This window comes from Cucurbita moschata, unplaced genomic scaffold, assembly GCF_002738365.1.
Source record: "Cucurbita moschata cultivar Rifu unplaced genomic scaffold, Cmos_1.0 Cmo_Scf00035, whole genome shotgun sequence".
NCBI lineage: Eukaryota > Viridiplantae > Streptophyta > Magnoliopsida > Cucurbitales > Cucurbitaceae > Cucurbita > Cucurbita moschata.
In genome coordinates, this window is record NW_019268551.1 from 1,968,013 (window position 1) to 1,988,220 (window position 20,208).

General features: G+C 36.2%; 1 protein-coding gene and 1 long non-coding RNA gene across 6 annotated transcripts; one reads left to right on the forward strand and one right to left on the reverse strand.

Moving 5' to 3' along the window:
- Positions 1-11,547: 11,547 nt before the first annotated feature.
- Positions 11,548-14,149, forward strand: LOC111431104. 5 transcript variants are annotated; one of them, XR_002708440.1, is made up of 4 exons: positions 11,548-12,617; positions 12,705-13,215; positions 13,276-13,662; positions 13,747-14,149. It is a non-coding gene; the product is annotated as an uncharacterized LOC111431104 (long non-coding RNA). The 5 variants fall into 5 exon arrangements; XR_002708437.1 differs by having other exon boundaries at positions 11,548-12,099; positions 12,297-12,617; positions 12,705-13,662; XR_002708438.1 differs by having other exon boundaries at positions 11,548-11,988; positions 12,297-12,617; positions 12,705-13,662.
- A 939-nt stretch (positions 14,150-15,088) lies between these two features.
- Positions 15,089-16,306, reverse strand: LOC111431007 (probable F-box protein At4g22165). The gene has a single exon (XM_023067495.1). It carries the CDS (start codon positions 16,304-16,306, stop codon positions 15,089-15,091), a length of 1,218 nt encoding a protein of 405 aa, XP_022923263.1.
- Between the last annotated feature and the right edge of the window lie 3,902 nt (positions 16,307-20,208).

Here is a 20,208-nt window from a genome sequence, read left to right on the forward strand (position 1 = left end):
CGGTTTCGAACCACCACTAGTGTCTTCTCCACTATCCTCCGGCCTTAGAACGGGATTGTGGAATCTGGTGAGTAACTAAACTTGGGAGGGATTTTGTATATGAGAAGAGAGTATTTGTGAGAGGTTTTTCTCAAGGTTTTTCACCAAGAAGAAGAAGACCTTCTATGTACCATGATCACTCGATTTAAAGAGTCATGTTTGCATGTTCATGCAAATTTGAGATCACCAAATTTTGACACTTAAAATTCCACTCTAATGTTTGGGATTATGTGGCAAGCATGCATGTTTGAGTTAACCAAATTTTGACACTCAAAATTCCACTCAAACTTGTGAGGTTTATTTGGCAAGCATGCACGTTTGGTTAAACGAAATTTTGACACCTCAAAATTCCACTAACATGGATTTTTCCATTAAATGAAGTCACATTTTTAATTTTTGAATAATGAATTTCAAATTAAAGTAACATTAAATGATTAATTAAACTATTTAATTAATATTTAATATTAATTTAAATGCCAATCCCAATCAATTCCTACCCATAATTGATTGAGATATTTAAATCTTATTTAAATATCTCAGATTCTCTCTTTTTGTTTAATTCGTAAATAAAACAAAAATGCGGTTAAATATATCGTATATATGTAGCGCATATTCCCTAATTTGAATTCGAACACTTCGAACTCACTCGTCACACTGTTGTATGGTTTAGTCCGATATGAGCTAGCAGAGGGACCTAATGGACCTATAGATCCTGGGCTCCAACGATCCATGATTAACCGGTTAAACTCATTAACCTTGTTAACCAACATTCGTTAACTACTATGACACTCCACTATAGCCTAGTAGTTGCACTCCCCTCACTATAGATATATTTCTGTCCATTTGATATAACCATGAATGATTAGTAAGTCGATCCTTCACAGGTTGTTCGTAACTAGAGCTGGGTCAATTTACCGTTTTACCCCTAAAGTTACTTCTTGTTCCTTATGTCTCACTGATCCTTTAATGAACAATTGGTTTGTGGTCCAACTAGTAAACCGAATCCCTCTCAAGCTAATGAGAGGGTGGGGCCCCTTGTTCAAGACCTGGAGTCAGTGCTTAAGGGAACTACCTCTTTTCTATCCCTAAAAGTGGATAGGAGTGAATTCCGTCTTGCACCCCATGTCCCCAGCCATTCACCCAGTCTTACCCCTGAAATGAGAGGCCTATTGAGTCGGCGAACTAGAGCCACTCTCACCCGTGCAAATCTAAGGATAATTTCGAATAAACAGAAGTTCATGGTTAGCTCAGGATTAAAACCGAGTTACCTAGGTTATCGAATGAAAAGAAAATCAGTCTCAACAGTAAACGACATTATAAAGTGAGAGTGGTTTTCTTCATGGTCCGATCTTATGCAATACTCATTGCATAGGATGCCCCCACTCACATGTCTCCACATGTACAATTTAGTGATCAAATTGTTTATATCATATACAAAAGTGGGCCGCATCCATAGTGTTCCCAGAATAAGGTACTCAGCCTTATCCTTATACTATAGATCATTTTGACTATATACTTGAACTTGATCCACTCTTATGTTTCTACATATAGTTCAAGTAATCATACTATAGCCAGAGTGTTCTTAGTTTATTGGATTTAGATTAATGATTGTAAAGTTCACTTTATTCAATAACAATCTTTACTGAATAAACAACAATAATAACTTTTTATTGAAAATAGAATATGTTTTTTGTTTACAAACTATGAGTTTTAGGACATAAAACCCAACAGAATCAGTATTTGTGTTGACCAACTGCCCTGAGGCTCATAGGGTAGAGTGTGGTACGTTTATGCTACGTGATGATGCAAAATTGTGGTGGCAGGCCACCCGCGACCTTATTAGTCCTGAGGGAGGTGCAATCTCGTGGGTAGAATTCAAGTGCGCCTTTACTGAAGAATATTATCCACAGGATGTTCAGCTGCGAAAACATCAGAAGTTCACTCAATTGAGTCAGAGGGGGCGTAGTGTTTCTACTTATGCCAGAGAATTTTCTAAACTAAAGCGATTTGCCCCAGAGTTGGTGGGCACAGACTACAGGACAACAAGACGGTTTGCGCTGGGATTAGCTCGTTGCGAGTGACTTCAACCAAGACCATCAAGGTAAGTGACCTTACTGTTGGAGTTAGCTTACTACATGTTGTATGATGGTGCGTGCCCTGTGGCCCCTGCATGCACCATATTTATGTGATATGATTATGTGATGTATAGATGGTGTTGACTGTAGATTGTGTATGTTATGTGATGTATGAATTATGTTGATTGTTGACCGTTATGTTATGTGAAGTATGAATGAGATGTTAGTATTATATGCCATGAATATGTTGATCGATGCCATAGATACACGTAGAATTATCGATTCATGTCATGAGATGTTATGCAACTGGGATGGACTTTCATGTTATGTAATATGCCATGTAATGTAAGTCATGTGAGATGCCATGTGATGTAAGAAACGTAAATGCGATGTTAGCACTGCTTATGTAATGCCATGTTAGATATGTTAAGGGGCCTCATCCATATATGTATGTCACGTGCATCGGGATTCTTCCCCTTTATGATACGAAAGAATGAATTACGATATTTATGTTTGCCATGATATCATGCGGGCTCTTTTCTGTTCTGTGGTGTCCAGCGACGTGTAATACGTTATGCCCGACCAAGCTAGGCCTAGGGGGTACGTATATGAGCCCGTCTGGTGGGTCCATGTACACGTACATCGGCCATGTGTGAAGGAGTACCACACATCCAACCCTACCCGGAATAGAAAAGCGCCCAAGGCTATGAAAAGTTAGGTCCAGCTCATATGTTGCATGTGTTTGCATTCCTAACCTCAACAGTGGGGTGACTTACTGAGTATTTCATAAAATACTCAAGCCACGTGCTACCTACATTTTTCAGGTAAAGGCAAGGCGTCAATGTACGGTTGACGGCGGAGCTGAGACCACCATGGGAGTTAGAGATGAGATATTTCTAGGAGTTTACTTTTATTAGACTGTTTTAAGTTATAGCATCAAGTATTGTTTTATTTGGATTTATTTTGAATTCAGTTATTGAAGGTATATTTTTGGAGTTTAGGCTTTGTTTTGGATTCATGAATCTTTATGAAAGACTCTTCCAAGGTTATTTATGATGAGCTTCCGTTTAATGAGTTATGTATGCATGGGTGACGTCACTAATTAGGTTAAAGAAAATTAGGGGCGTTACAGCTGGTATCAGAGCCAAACACCGAACGATGTGCTAGCCTTCTCGCCGTTTCCCGAAGGGGGTAGACACGAGGCGGTGTGCCAGTAAGGGCGCTGGGCCCCAAAGGGGGTGGATTTGGGGGCGATCCCACATCGATTGGAGGAAGGAAAGAGTGCCAACGAGAACGCTGGGCCCCGAAGGGGGGTGGAATGTGATGTCTCACATTGGTTGGGGAGGAGAACAAACCACCATTTATAAGGATGTGAAAACCTTTCCCTAGCAGACGCGTTTTAAAGCCTTGAGGGGAAGCCCATAAGAGAAAGCCCAAAGAGGACAATATCTGCTAGCAGTGGATCTGGGTCGATACAGTAAGAAGTGTACAAAAAATCTGCAGAGCATAAGAAGACTACAAAAAGTCTGCAGAGCATAAGGAGACTGCAAGAAGTCTGTTGAGTTTAGGAGACTATAAGGGGTTTGTAGAGCATAAGGAGACTACAAGGAGTATGAAGTCTGCAGAGTATAAGGAAACTGCAAGAAGTCTGTTGAGCTAAGGAAACTATAAGGGGTTTGTAGAGCATAAGGAGACTACAAGGAGTATGCAAACGTAATGAGACCACAAAGAGTCTGCAGAGCGTAAGGAGACAACAAAGAGTCTACAGAGCAAGCATAATGAGACTACAAAAAGCCTGCAGAGCGTAAGGAGACTACAAAGAGTCTGCAGAGTGCAACGAGGCTGCTGAAGTTTATATTCTACGATTATGCATGATTCATCGTTCTCGAAAAAAAAAATATTTCCATTTTTATGTTCAATTACTGTTAAACACTTCCGTTTTTGAAAAACCCAAACATTTCATTGTGTGATAAAGAGGGATCTATCATGGGTTCTAAAACTTGGGTATACATCATCTTATTCGTACATCTTCCACCACCACTAGTATTAAAATATCAATGTCTACCTCCTCCATTCACTCCAAACAATAAGAAAAAAAAATGAGAAAAAAAGAAAATAAAATAAAATCGAAGAAAATCAACAGCTTCTCTCTTTCTCCATCAACCATCGACTCTATCTTTTCTCATGCCACACTCCACAACTCTCTGTTTTTCTTTTCTATTCAATTTTTCATTTTCAAGCTCTTCTCCAGAAGAGAACAATCGAAAGGGGAAGGAGAAGGTAAAATGTTCCATATGTTAAGCTTACATAAACACCAAACTCATCACAATCAGAAGTATTTTATTTATTAAAAGTGTTTGGTGAAGTATAAGTCGAAGAGTGACTTATGGTCTCGTCAAGGAAAGAAGAACCACAAATAATAAATCCACGGTCTCACCACTCATCTCGGTTGCTTATCTATCTAGATTTCTCTATTATGTCTTTCATTTTCTGTTGCTTCTCTGTTTATGAAGTATGAATCCGTCTTATTTACTTATAGAATGCAAATATTAATATTATAAATAGCTTCATGTTACTTTGTAGAGCATAAGGAGACTACAAGGAGTATGCAAGCGTAAGGAGACAACAAGGAGTCTGTAGAGCAAGCGTAATGAGATTGCAAAGAGTCTGCAGAGCGTAAGGAGACTACAAGGAGTCTGCAGAGTGCAAGGAGGCTGCTGAAGTTTATATTCTACGATTCTGCATGATTCATCGTTCTCGAAAAAAAAATATTTCCATTTTTTTGTTCAATTACGGTTAAACACTTTCAATTTTTGAAGAACCAAAACATTTTATTGTGGGATAAAGAGGGATCTATCATGGGTTCTATAACTTAGATATACTTCATCTTAGTCGTACATCTTCCAACACCCATAGTATTCAAATATCAATGTCTACCTTCTCCATTCGCTCCAAACAATAAGAAAAAATATATGAGAAAAAAAGAAAAGAAAATAAAATCGAAGGAGATCAACAGCCTCTCTGTTTCTCCATCAACCATCGACTTCATCTTTTCTCATGCCACACTCCATAGCTCTCTGTTTTTTTTTTTCTATTCAATTTTTCATTTTCCAGCTCTTCTCCAGAAGTGAACAACCGAAAGGGGAAGGAGAAGAACAAGGAGAAGGTAATATGTCCCATATGTTTGGATAAAGTTCGTGAGAAAAGCTTACTTAAACACCAAATACATTACAATCAGAAGTATTTAAAAGTAATTGTTTAGGGAAAAGAGGTTGACTGCACAAAAAATTAATTGCTGATATGACCTTAAATTAAGAAATCAAATACACAAGAATAATAAAATCCTTCTAGCAATAGGCATTAGGAAGTTCAGTCGGAAAATTTTATATAATGTTAAAATTTTTCAACCCTTCATAAAAAAAAAAATAATAATAAAAATTCTTACAGAGCTTAAGGAGACCGCAAGGAGTATGCAGAGAATAAGTAAACCGCAAAGAGTCTGCTGTGCTAAGGAGTTTGCAGAGTTACTGATCTGAGAAAACTGCAAGGAGTCTGCTAAGCTAAGGAGACTACATAAAACATAAAAAGTATGCGGAGTGTAATAAGGAGACTGCAAAGAATCTGTATAGCTTAAAGAAACTGCAAAGAGTCTGTTGAGCTAAGAAAACTATAAGAAGTATGCAGAGCGTAAGGAGATGAAAAGAAGTCTGCAAAACGCAAAGAGACTACAAGGGGTCTGCAAAACGTATGGAAGTCGCAAGGAGTTTGCCAAGCTAAGGAGTTTGCAAGAAGTTTGCTGACTTAAGAAAATTGCAAGGAGTCTATGGAGCGTAAAAATTATGCAGAGTGTAAGGAGACTGTAAAGAGTCTGCATAACATAAGAAGACTGCAAGGAGTCTATTGAGTTAAGGAGACTGTAAGTAAGGGGTTTGCAGAGTGTTACGAGACTATAAGAAGTTTGCAGAGCATAAGAAGCCGAAAATGAATCTCCTAAGTTAATGAGACTGCAAGGAGTCTGCTGGGTGAAGGAGACTAAAACAAGTCTACAGAGCGTAAGAAATATGTAGAGTGTAAGAAGATTACAAAAAGTCTGCAGAGCATAAGCAGACTGCAAGAACCCTGTTGAGCTAAGGAGACTGTAAGGGGTTTACAGAGTATAAGGAGACTGCAAGAACCCTGTTGAGCTAAGAAGACTGCAAGGGGTTTACAGAAGTATAAGACGGAAATGAGTCTCCTAAGTTAATGAGACTGCAAGGAGTCTGTTGAGCGAAGGAGACTAAAAAGAGTCTGTAGAGCATAAGTGTAACACCCAAAAATGAAGGAAATTAGCTCCCATGAGAATACGCCACACATGAAAGACCCAAAGGATCAAAAAGGGAGAAATTAAGAGGATTAAGCAAGGACGAAGGATCTTAAAAAGTCACTCCTATCTCTTAACAAGTAATTTTAAAGAGTGTTCTATGGAAAAATGATTGGAAAGTAAAAGTAAGTGAAAAGGGTAAAAAGGTCATTTTTTCAATTATTAAGGATCTTCCCGGATTTTTAATTCCTTCTCTACAAGGAATTTTAAGATGCTCGGGAAAAATGACCAACAAGGAATGAAGAATATCTAGAAAAATTATGGATTTTTCAGGAAAAATAATATTAAAATATTCAAAAAGTTGCAAATGACCCAAATACCCCTGGGAGAATGTATAATTACGAAAATGCCCCTCTGATCAGAAACAGAGCATCTACCGTGACCATCTGAGAAATATCTCACGAAACTCAAATCCCAGCCGTTGGATCTGTTAGGATCGATACCAGTTGTTAGGATCGCACAACAACGCACACGCTCGATCTAGATGAACACAAAGAAAAAGGATAGAGAAAAGTTGCAAGGAGAACTCTGGCTAAAAGGATTTTGTATTGATGACTTCAAGTATGTACAACAAGAGAGAGTACAGAGAATAGAAAGTACATTTTCAAAGCTCTACCGGACCAGATATATATATGGTATAGTTTACCATATATGGCTTTACGAGATTTAGCCATCTAAAAGGTGTCTTGAGGCTCGGACGTAAGATCAAGTTAAGTCCTAGATTTATTGGATATTTCGAAATTCTCGAGCGAATCGGTTCGATAGCGTATAAGTTAACCCTACCACCCTCTCTCTCAAGAGTACAAGATGTATTTCACGTGTCGATGCTCAGGAAATACATGACGGACTCTATCCACGTAATAGATTACGAGCCCCTCCAACTCAGCAAAGATTTGAGTTATAAGGAAAAACCCATAAGAATCTTAGCTCAGGAAGTGAAAGCGCTACGCAACAGGGACATTGCATCCATTAAGGTATTGTGGCAGAACCCCACACCGAGGAGGCCACGTGGGAGCATGAGGACGAGATAAGAGAAAAATACCCCTAGTTAGTACAAAAATTTGAGACTTCTGATGACGAAAGTTCTTTTTAGGGCTATATAATGTAACGAATCAGGGAGGAGAAAAAAAAACTCAGTCGTCGGAAAACCCGCGAGGTCACGAAATCACGTTTCCCGACCCCCACAACTCGCTAAAACCTCCAGCCACGCTCCCCAAGCCTCTCAGAATCACCTACAAAGAAGAAAATAATGAAGAAGTGAGAGAGAGAGAGAGAGNCTTTTGATCGAGGAGAGTCTCCGGAATGGAATGACTTTGACTATTGATTCATTAGTAAAAAAACCTTTGCCAACTTTTTAATTGGCGAAACAAGAACTTTATGTGAGAGTCCAAGCTCGAGAAGGGGAATTGGGCATTTTTTTGATAGGGGATCAGGGTGGTTTTCCTTGGAGATGGAAAATTTGCCCGCCGAGTTTTATCAAAACCCATTTTTTTTACCTTATTTAAGGCAAATAAGGTCAGTATAGCACTATATCTCTAAATTTAAGTTAATTTATGATAGAAATGTGATTTATTAACGTGAATAAGATGAACGTTCTTATAAGAGTCAACTCCCAACAACCTTTGGAGCAGCTCCCGAGGAACAGGAGCTTACGTTAATTAAATTAGGGAGTACTTCGGCTAAGGCCAACCAAGTAAGTGTTCTTACTATATGATAGGCTAGAATTGTTTGCGTTACATTTTTATTTACGAGCATGATGATGTATGAGTATGATGCTTGAGCTGTGATGCATGTTATATATACGTGATTTATGTTTCGATGCATGATGTGCATATGTATATACGTGATTTATGTTTCGATGCATGATGTGCATATGTTTGATGCAGTTGATGGCTTATAGATGAGTATGATGTTGCATGATGTATTCCATATTGAGCATGATATATGATAATGATTGCCATACTACATCATCTCGTTAGATCCACCTGGTACACAACCTTAAGAGCATGAAAATAATATTAATATAAATATCCAAAAGTGCGTGTTATCTAGAGTAATAATAACTCATCCCTATATTTCTCAACTTTTGCCTCTTGGTTTCAATTTAGATGTTTTTTGGTCCGTTGAAAAAAAAATCATAATGATAAATAAAATGAGCTCTAATGCCTATAAAATTTTAATGCTGAGCATATTATATCATGTTAAGATTATGTATGGAATTTTGTGGTCATTGGATAAGGATAAGTAGGTAAACCAAGAAACGGGACAAAATAACCATAATGCCCTTAAGGATATCTACCTACGGTTCATGACCTAAATGACCTCCAAATGCTATGAAACTCTACAATAGATCTTATTGTATGATGATTGATGAGGTGGTGAAGTTTGAAAGCTACTGGAACTCGTTAAGTAGCAAAACCAACAATTAGGGGTAAAATGACCATAATGCCCCTAAGGAAGACTACTACGGGTTAAGCCCTAAATGACCTCCCAACATTATGAAATGTTGTATGAATCCTTATCTCATGATGATGTATAAAGTAACAAAGTTTGGGAGTCATTGGGAAACGTTAGATAGCGAAACCAAGATATGGGGAAAAATGTACATCACGATCCACATGACTTTACCTCCTAGGATGACTAACGAGGTACCCATGAAATAAGAGATTCCCCATAGGTACCCTTGGTTGCTGATAAGATTCTAAGTGCACAAGATCACGTTGGGCTATTCCTAAGAAGAACCTTTAAGTACCAAGCTTGACCCAAGATGTTATGCATAAACCTAGGATCCCCAAGAATACAAGGAAACACCTAGGTTAATGCAGATGGTATGCTTAACAAGTTGCTAGGATCCATGCTCGGAGTAACCGTTATCTCCCATCACAAAGTGTACCACGAGATCCCTATTCCTCTTCAGGTGAGACTCCCTACTATATGTACCATGTGCAGGATGCCATGATGAACTTAAGATTTTCCCTCATCTAAATGAGATGCCCTGCAACACGATATGCTAGCAGGATGCCACGTTTATGATAATGTCACCTATGCACTCATGGGGAGAAAACTAAGGGTTACTTTGAAAGTGTTTTCAGGACCAAAACACGATATATGACATGACAACCTCTGAGGGTTAGTTCTTGAAAACGAAACAAGAAGTCATATCCTAGCTCAAGGTCTAAATATGCTCCAAATCACCAACCATGTCCTATAAGGTCTATTTTATATGACACGAGGATAAGTTCAAGATTTTAAGTTGGTTGGAGAAAGTTTGGAACATAAGCCAAGATGGAACTTAAGGAAACGCCCGAAGAAAACATGTTAAGATTCAAGACTCCTCTAGAACCCTCTAAAGAACTCCCTAGGAATCTATGACCTTCTATAACAACTCATGCTAAGATGGGTTCATATGATTACGAATATGTTACGAGTTATGCTTCAAGAAAATAAGAATCTTAGAAACTTATAAGATTAATAATCAAGAACAAGGTATACAACCACCAAAACAAGAAGAATGCTAGGTACCACTCAAACATAAGGGACCAAAGTCCTCAAGACTCAAAATTCAAGAATGCTAGGTATTACTCTAAGCATGTCTAATTGTGGCCCATAACTCCCACCATGCGGTGCTTTCTAAGGAGGCCTTTTTCCTCTTCTAGGTGGGATGCCCTGCACCGTGTTTGCTTTGCAGGATGTCATGTTTGGCTTCATTCCCCTCACCTAGATGAGATGCCCTGCGCCATGTTGTGATTTGCAGGATGCCATGTTCATGTATGCACCGATCACGCGACCTATATGATCTATGTTAGATTATGCGACCTTTTACGGTCTATGCTATGTTCATGCATGCATCGATCATGTGACCTTTATGGTCTATGCCATGCTCATGCGTGCATCGATCACGTGACCTTTATGGTCTATCATGGGGAGTAACCTATGGCCACGATGAAGCAAGAAGAGAGTAAGATATCCTAGTCATGAATTAAGAATCTCCTAGGACCTCCCACGGTACATCATGGGTATGACTTAAACTACGCTGCTTGGAACATAAGAAGCCTTGAGCGTAGGTATTAAGACTGTGTCGCTTGGAACGCTTGAAGCCTCGGACACAGGATGACAAGTTCATGTCTAGTACCGTAAATCTTAAGGGAAGTGTCTTGGAGAACGAATTAAGAAACATAACAAGAACTTACGACAAGAACAAGAACAAAAACAAGAATATGAAAAGAAAAAGTGTGGTACCCTAGCATATTAAGGACACGATTAAGAGCTTACAAGTAGGCTGCTTACTGAGTCTTTGTACTCATTCCCTATTCTCCATTTTTTTTCAGGAAATAAGGAGCTGGTCGGGTCGGGAACGGACTCTGGAGCAGGTGCCACAGACAAATCTCACCTGTCGTCCTTCAACCCTTTTGTGTCGTCCCTTAACTTGTATTTTAACTGTTATGTTGTGTTTTAAAATACTTTGTAGAAACTTTATTATGATATAATGTTTGATATGATTTAAGTTTTGGTTGTTTTATTTTGTTAAAAATTTTGCCCGTCTTTTAGAGTCATCGAGTCGGCCCGGTCCTTACAATAAGGAGTCTGCAAAAAGTCTGTTGAGCTAAGGAGACTGTAAGGGGTTTGTAGAGCATAAGGAGACTACAAGGAGTATGTGAGCGTAATGAGACCGCAAAGAGTCTGCAGAGCGTAAGGAGACAACAAGGAGTCTGCTGAGGTTTATATTCTACGATTCTGCATAATTCATCGTTCTCGAAAAAAAAAAATATTTCCATTTTTATGTTCAATTCTTGATTCAATAAATTAATACCGGAGCATTTATTGAACTTTTTTTTCTCTTCTAAAGTGCATGTACTTTTTTATGAGTTTGGGTGGATAAGTGATTAAAGACGGAATATCTTTATTTGTTCCCTCGTTTTATTATTTGTACTGAAATTTCTTTGTGACTAAGACAAAAGTTGAGAAATATAGGGATGAGTTATTATTACTCTAGGTAACTCAACTCCTGGATATTTATACTAATATCATTTTTATGCTCTTAAGGTTGTGTCCTAGGTCGATCTAACGAGAGATCATTTATGTGGTTTTATTTGATTTCGAGATTGGTCACTGCAGAGACAATCGGCTTGAAATTATTACGTTCTCGATCTGTTAATTGTGATTATATGTTATATTTATCGGATATTGGACTCCTTTTCTACTACTAGTGTAATGTTTATTTGGAGATTTGGAAGGATGTTTATCTCAAGAAATTCAAGGTCTTTTCCATTTATTTTCATGTCCCTTTGCTTCCCACTTTTGGGTTTATATAGTGGATACTTTTGGCTGGTCTTTTGTTGTGCCTTTCTACCGTTATAAAAATAAAAATTTTGCAAATGTCTTTTGTCTTGCAAATGTTTTTGTGGGCTATCCTTTTGATGGTTTCAAGAAGATGTCGTGGCTTGCGTTTTCCTAGATTCTTTTGGAGTGGAGAATTTGATCAAAGAGTAGTGGGGGGTTTTATAGAATTTGAGAGTGGGAACTCCTTTGTTTGATGTAACTACTTGAGCCGGATGAAATGAAACTTTCACGTACGATTGTGAAAGGGGGGAGATCCTATAGTATCCTATCCAAAATTTTCTTTTGGTTGGCCCATAGCTAAAAAAAACTTACTTTCTTACGATTACGGGGTTCATCTAGTACGCTCATATAGTAGTCTTTCATCATTAATTAATAATTAGATAAGTTCCCGTGATTGGGGGGTTTCTACTTGAATTTTTTCTCTTCTAAAATTCACTACTAGTGTATTGTTATTATAATATGATTTCTGTCCTGCTTTTCAGGTAGTCTGCCATCATACTTTGGTTGGTTGAGCCCACCTGCCCACCCCATACCATTCATTCATACGGGCCGACTTCAAGAGTTGAACCCAGTCTGGAGGCCTTTTGTATTTTAAACCGGGTATCTCTCTCCTCCAAACCCTAAAACTCCGAACCCGCCGCCGCCGCCTCTCTACATCTCTCTCCGTCTCTCCAAACCCTAGTAGTAGAAGATAGTGAAGATGAATAATCCATCAGCTGGGTCGTCCTCAAAGCAAAGAACTGGATCATCTCAACCCTCTGAAACTTCTTTTAAGCGCAAGAGAGGGGTTTGTCAGAAACAATGTAACTGGTTTTCCTTTTCTTCCTCTTTGATTTTTGGGCGCAAGTTTGTATGTGAAAATGTAATTATATGATCTCCTCTTCTTTCAGTGCAGCACATGATGTATGGTTTTGGAGATGACGCCGGGAAATCCGCTTGGAACTCCGCCGGCAATATCCGCTCGGAACTCCGCCGGCAATATCCGCTCGGAACTCCGCCGGCAATATCCGCTGGCAATATCCGCTCGGAACTCCGCCGGCAATATCCTACAAGAACGAGAACAGAGAGAAGGGATCCAGATCCAGACCCGACCCGCTCAAATCTGACCCAGTGGATAGCCCAGATCTTTGGGCTGCCCGGCCCAGCGGATAGCCAAGATCCGTGGGCTTCCCGGCCCAGCGGATAGCCAAGATCCGTGGGCTTCCCGGCCCAGCGGATAGCCCAGATCCGTGGGCTGCCCGGCCCACTACGACAAGCCCAGGTCCGTGAGGTGACCCGGCCCACTACGACAAGGCTAGGTCCGTGGGCTAGCCCGGCCCACTACGACAATCCCAGGTCCGTGAGGTGACCCGACCCACTACGACTGCCCCGATCCGACCCGCTTAACACTGCTCAATACAGGTCAGTTTGTTTATTGTGGGAGATGGTTCGATCTTCTGTAACTCGTCTGTCTATCTGTAGGCAAAAATTACGGGGACGGTTTGGACTCGTGGCGCTACCAATTCTCAAGCTTGGAAGCGCAGTCGGAGTGCCAGCCGACCCCGGATCCGACCCGCTAACATTAGTTTGTCTGTGGAGTGTCTAACTCTCTCCCTCGCCCAATATCATGGGTGAAAGTGAGAGGGAATAAAAGAAAAAAAAAAAGTCTATTCATTTACTAATTTTTGTGAGAGGGCTGTTTGCGTGTTTTGTATGGAAAAGGAGTGGAATCAGGGGCAATCATATTATTAAGTCAGAGAGGGGCAGGCCATCATATTCTCAGCAAGCATTTTCCTGTATTGTATAAAAGAGGAGTGTGTTCTTCCTCACTCCCGCATTTCTCTTGTTTTCTTATTCAGCTTCTTGGTGGTATGTCTCTCAGTCTCAACTTCTACTTTGATTAATTTTGTATATTCCTCTACTAATGTAGTAATGTTTTTTTATTTCCTCTAGTCATGGCATCCAGCGGCACCAACATGAACGCCGGAAAACAACAGAACAAAAGCGTGTGGAAGGATGAGATAGAATGTCTAATGTGTACGTGGAGGGGGACGGTGAAGGACGCAGTTTATCACCAACGAGTCCACAATGGAAAGTATCATACCTGCCCAACTTGCAAGGTGAAGTTCCCTTCAAAGAGGGACTTGTGGATTCACCAAGATGAGAGACATGATGATGGTAGATAGCTCACACCACACCAAGAGGAGAGACTAGCTCCATCTGGGTGAGCCATTTATGTTTTTATCAAATAGTAAATTATGAACTTGTGTTATGTTTGCTGGTTTGTGTTATGTTTGTTTGTTTGTGTTATGTTTGTTGGTTGGTTGGTTTGGTGAATATTACTTATATTTGAAAATTTGTTTTGTAGATATTATTGTTATTATTATGTAATTTGGTTAATTACGCTGTGGATGTAGAATTATCAACCTCTCTCTCTCTCTATGTTATCGTGTTCTCGTCTCTCAACTTTTATCTATGTTCTTTCTCCTTAAACTGTAACATTTTTTTTTCTTTTTTTCTTTTTTTAAAATGATTTGTGTATATTTTTTAAAATTTTAAGATGTACATAATAAATTTTAAATTTTAAAAATTTGTGTTAAATAGTTTTTTTTTTTTTCTAGTTAAATTCCAAAGTTTATAATTAAAAAAAGTTTTGAAAAAAATGCATTGCTCATTTTTAAAGGCAGAAATCAAGCTCTATCTTGCATTACATTAATTTCAAAATTGGCCCCGCTTGTTAAATTATGGCCCAGCGTGGACTTTTGATATGAAGTCAAGCCCAGTTGTCTCGGCCCAAACGCTCGGCCCACATCCCGCTCGCAGGCACGTCAGCCCCAGCCTGCTCACACGCACGCGAAGTCCGTCAGAAGCTCTGCTTCGGCCCAGGCCCACGGGCAAAAAAAAATATATTTCTATAGGCTTAATTTTTTGCAAAACCCATTTTTTAAACTAAAACTATTTATATACACATATATTTTTTAAAAATAAAATTTTATTTTAATTTTAATATAATACATGACAGTGTAAATGATAACTATTTTTTAAACAAAAATTGTTTATATACACGTATATATTTTAAAAATAAAATTTTATTTTAATTTTAAATAAAATTTTATTTTAATTTTAAATAAAATTTTATTTTAATTTTAAATAAAATTTTATTTTAATTTTAATATAATACATAACAGTGTGAGAGTGAATGGAGGAAGGGAAAAGAGAAGAAACCACCCAAAATGATACAACAAATATATTAATCAATTTATAAAGATATAAATCAACCTCCTTCAATATTTGCTTACAAATTAATTTTAATCATCCATCCAAATCTTTGGAGCATATAGTTGGGATGATCCAAATAATCCAAATCTTTGGAGCATATAGTTGGAATGATCCAAATAGGACTAGGCAAATTTTTTTGTGCAGGATCTGCTATGTACTGGTCTTCAAAGCTTCCATTTTCGAAGTTGAATGTACCTAAATCTTGAGTTCCATCTAATTTCCCAACAACAAGATTAACGTAACGATTATCGGTGAAATATATACGATTTGGTAAACATCCAGGAAATTCTTTAGTTGAAACACAAATGGACTGGGAGTCGCCAATAAAAATAGCATCACCATCTAAGCTCTTCACCTCTACCGCCCTTCGCATCTCATCTTCATTCTCATGGATAAGTTTGTAAACTTCAAAGTCCACCGTCTCAAATTGTTCTTCTCCAGAGTCTAATATCCTCAAAACAACCAAAAGCTCTCCTTTGGAAGACTCTGTAATATACGACGTAACCAAGTGCCCCATTTCTATTGTGTGGACCATCTTTACAGATATACAAATAGATGAACTTTCATCCTCACTATTTTCAACTTCAACTTTCCAAACATTCAAGTAGTATTCTGTGGCATATAGAGTATCACCACAAATATTAATATCATTAAAAGGAATGTTTGGTGTTGGGTAGTAATACGTCCAAGTTTTATCATTTGCTCTTATCAGACACAATCTTTTGTATGTACCAAAGATGGCTACAACCATGTAATCGTTTGGATATAACGATGGATCTTTGGTTAGTATTGCTTTAATTATGTGGCCTGGTATCCACTCAATGTCATCATATGTAGCAACCGGAGGAAGATAAATCACAGTCCCAGAAAAAGGGTTGAATAAAACGATACCGAGTGTCTCATCACGCATGATCAACCAACCAAAAGAGGAACCACAACACCTTTTGTTGAAGCAAAATTTGAAGTCAACTGGGCGAACTACGTTCCTAGTGAGATCGTATAAGCAATGCTGCTTTTCAAGACCATCTTTTGAGGGAACAATGAGCATCGGCAGTTGAGTTACCTTGGAGGTAATTATGGACCGTTCGTGTTTGTGGCGTAATGCAAGAAAATACCAAGACTTACATACCAAGTTAAATTGGAGATAATCGTAGAGAGACACCATTTTGTTGAGAATCACACCAAGAACATCGTAGTCAAGTGCAGTCCAATCTCGAGAGTTTGAATTTTCCATGGTTTCTCTTTTTTGTTTTGTATCTCTGCTGTACCAAATCACAAATCATATAATTAGAAATAAAATCGACTATTTTGTAAAATATGGAGATTAAATAAATTTCTCTAAATAATATGTCAATTAATTCAAAACAAATAAATGTTATAACATGCCATATAAGATTTTAATTATTTTCTTACCATTTTAAAATAATTGTTTTTAATCATAATTAATTTACTATTTCCTGTACCTTCATTCACATATTATAATTAACTTGCTTTACATAATATATTTATAGATTTAATTAAACCAAGAATACAACTAATAATCTCTATAATTTAGCTTATACAACTACCGTGCAAAATGATTTATAAAAATAGTATAAATTGTGATTTTTTTAAAAGAAAATAAAAATAATAATGTAATAAAATAATATAAAAGAAAATAAAAAAATATAAAAGAAATTAAACAAAACAATAAAAAGAAAAATAATTTCAGATAAAAAATAAAAATAAGAACGTAATAAAATAATATAAAATAAACTTTAAAAAATATAAAAGAAATTAAACAAAACAATAAAAACAAAATAATTTGAGCTCGGCCGTAGGCATAAAGTATGATTTTTTAAAAGAAAATAAAAATAATAATGTAATAAAAGATATAAAAGAAACTCAAGAAATATAAAAGAAATTAAAGAAAACAATAATAATAAAAATAAAAAAAAAAAGCTAGGTCGAATCATAGGCATAGAGCATGATTTTTTTAAAGAAAATAAAAATAATAATGTAATAAAATAAACTAAAAAATATAAAAGAAATTAAACAAAACAATAAAAAAGAAAAATAATTTCAGCTGGAAAATAATAAAAAGGAAAATTTGATTTCTTAAAGAAAATAAAATTAATAATATAATAAAATAATATAAAAGAAATTAAAAAAACGAAACTAAAAAATATAAAAGAAATTAAACAACACAATAAATAATAAGAAAAATAAGGAAAATAATAAAAAGGAAAACCTGTGAGTATGCAGTGTGATTTTTTTTTTAAAAAAAATAATAATAATATAAATATAAAAGAAATTAAAAAAAAAACAATAAAAAATAGAAAATAATTTCAGATAAAAAGGAAAATAAGGAAAAGGAAAACTGTGGTAAAAGTGTGGTTTTTTTAAAGAAAATAAAACATTGGGGCGCCGGAGTATCGGGTTGAATATGCATCCCTACTCCTAACTTTAGTAAAAAAACTAAAAACAGTTAAAATGGTTTATATTTAAAATAAATAATTAATAAAAATATTTAAAACTAAACTTAATCAAATATTTAAAAATTATAACTGGTAAAAAGTTACGACTATGACAAAAACAGAGACCAGCATAGGAAAAAGTGTTAGAATTTAAATTATACACAAAAAAAAAAATACCGTAGTGAGCAGAGAGTCTTGGTTCCGCGTACAAAAATCAATAGTTCAATTTTAGATGGTGTATTGAAAACTTAAAATTGATGAATACATTGAGATTTTGCTTATTTATACCTAAAATCAATTAAGAAAAAAGAATATATTTAAATTAGGAAATATTTTATGTGAGTAAATAATAATGAAAAAAATATATGCATACCTACAAACCAAAATATTTTATTTGCGAGAATAGTGAGATCGAATTTAAAAGGCTATGTGATCGGACAGTGTATGTTTACAAACTTGGAAACCATTTTTTTTCCTTTTTTTCGTATTATATATATTCCGTTTTTTTTTAAAGATTTTTTCCATTTTTTAATTTTATTTTAGTATATATTTTTCTCTTGTTATTTTATAATCTAAATATTTTTGAAGTTTTTTTTTTTAATTTTTTATTTTTGTCGGATTTAACAGGGGTTTATCCTTCCTATTTAATCTTTTTCAAATTTGAATTCGAGCATGGGTGAGAGTTAATAAATAAATTTGAATTCCTTCTATATGTATGTTTGTGTGTGTTTTTTAATATATGTTGTAATTAATATAAAATATATATTACTTATAATAAAAGATTATTTTATAAAATTTTAGTAGTTGGTTATAAAAAATTAAAAATAAATAATTAATTAATTAAGTTAAATAAATAAATAAATAAAACTTAATTTCATCATTCTCCACATTTTACTCTCTCATTTTGTGTGTTTCGAGAGAGTTTAGATTACTTAACCATCAAACTCACCACAATAGAAAATATTTTATACCTTTTCTGTAACAGATATTTCTGTAACTGATTTTTATACATTTTAAAACACATGTTTTTTTTTCCTCCAAAAACGCTCCCATAGCAATTAATGTTTCAATTTTTAATTATATTATTTGATTTTTTTTCTAAAAATATTTGATTCCAAAATTCCTTTCTCTTAAAATATATTTGAACTTTGTAATATATTCCTAAATAATTACTTTTAAATATAATAGCTCCAAAAATTAAAAAATATGGATTTATCAACGGATTAGATGAATAATAAGGAAAGTCGGATAAAATTTGATCAACGTCCAAAAGCATCTACTTACTCATCAAGCAACCTAAACCCCAAGCTAATAAGGAAAGTCAGCCCAACCAAAGTAGAAGTCAGGTGGCCCAAAGAATGAAGCCCAAGTTCATATGAAAACTCAGCCCACCCCAGAGTCGAAGTCAAGTGGCCCAAATCTGAAGCCCAAGTTCATATGGAAACTCAGGCCCAAAAAAAATATAAAAGAAATTAAAAAAATTAATGAAAAGGGTAATATGTATTTTATAAACTAAAATATATATATAATATTTCATAAGATATGAAAACATTACCTTCCTAAGTAAATACACTAGGTAATACACCAAGTTACTCACACTATTGATATTTGCATCTATAAGTAAATAAGGCAGATTCATATTTCATAAACAAAGAAGAAAAATATAATAGAAAAATATAGACAGATAGCAACCGATTGATTTATTATTTGTGGTTCTTTTCTTGATGAGACCACAAGTCACTCTTCGACTTATACTTCACCGAGCACCTTCGACAAATAAAATACTTTCTATTGTGGCGAGCTTGGTGTCAAGTATGCTTTTCTCACGAACTCCCTCCAAACACACCGGACATATTACAATCTCCTTCTCCTTTTCTAACGCTTTATTTTTTCTTCTCTTCCTTCCCCAGTTTGGCATGTCCTTCTGCTTTCTACTACTGTTATCTTCTATCGGATCGACAAGCCCCTCCCGTTGATACTCTTCCATAACTAAGGAAGAAGAAAAAAAAAAAAAAAACCTACATTTTTCATGCAAACTCAGATCCGATTAGTGTCACGAAGTACTTAGTGAGGAGGAGATGGAAAGACTTGTTGTTTCAAAAGTTACAATATTAAAAAAAATAATAATAACCAAAGTTATTTGGGACCTAAAATGACATAACAATTACTACCTTTTAACTTTTTAAAAAAGTGCAAAAATATATTTACCCGCCATCAACTTCAATATATTTACCATTAATATACCGTCAATTCCACGATTAATTCGCCGGTAATAGTGAATGCCACAATGAATTGCCGGTAAAATAGTTGGCAGAATCTAAACTCTGAAATTTCCATCGCTCTCTGCACACCGAATCCTCTTCAAACATCGACCCATTAAGGGTCGCCCATGTTATAGACCGGGTTTAGTAAAAAAGTTTAGTATGAATTTGCTGATTTAGGATTGGATTTGGGCTTAAAGTTCGGCTGGGGCATCAATTAAGTTTGGGCTTCGGCTTCGATTTTGGGTCGAGCCTGAGCTTCAATAACGTCTGCAGCCTGACTTCCACTTTGGGTTCGGCCTGAGTTTCCATATGAACTTGAGCTTCAGCCTTTGGGCCACTTCACTTCTACTTTGGGTTGGGCCTGAGTTTCCATATTAGTTTGGGCTTCAGTTTTGGGCCACATGACTTCTACTTCG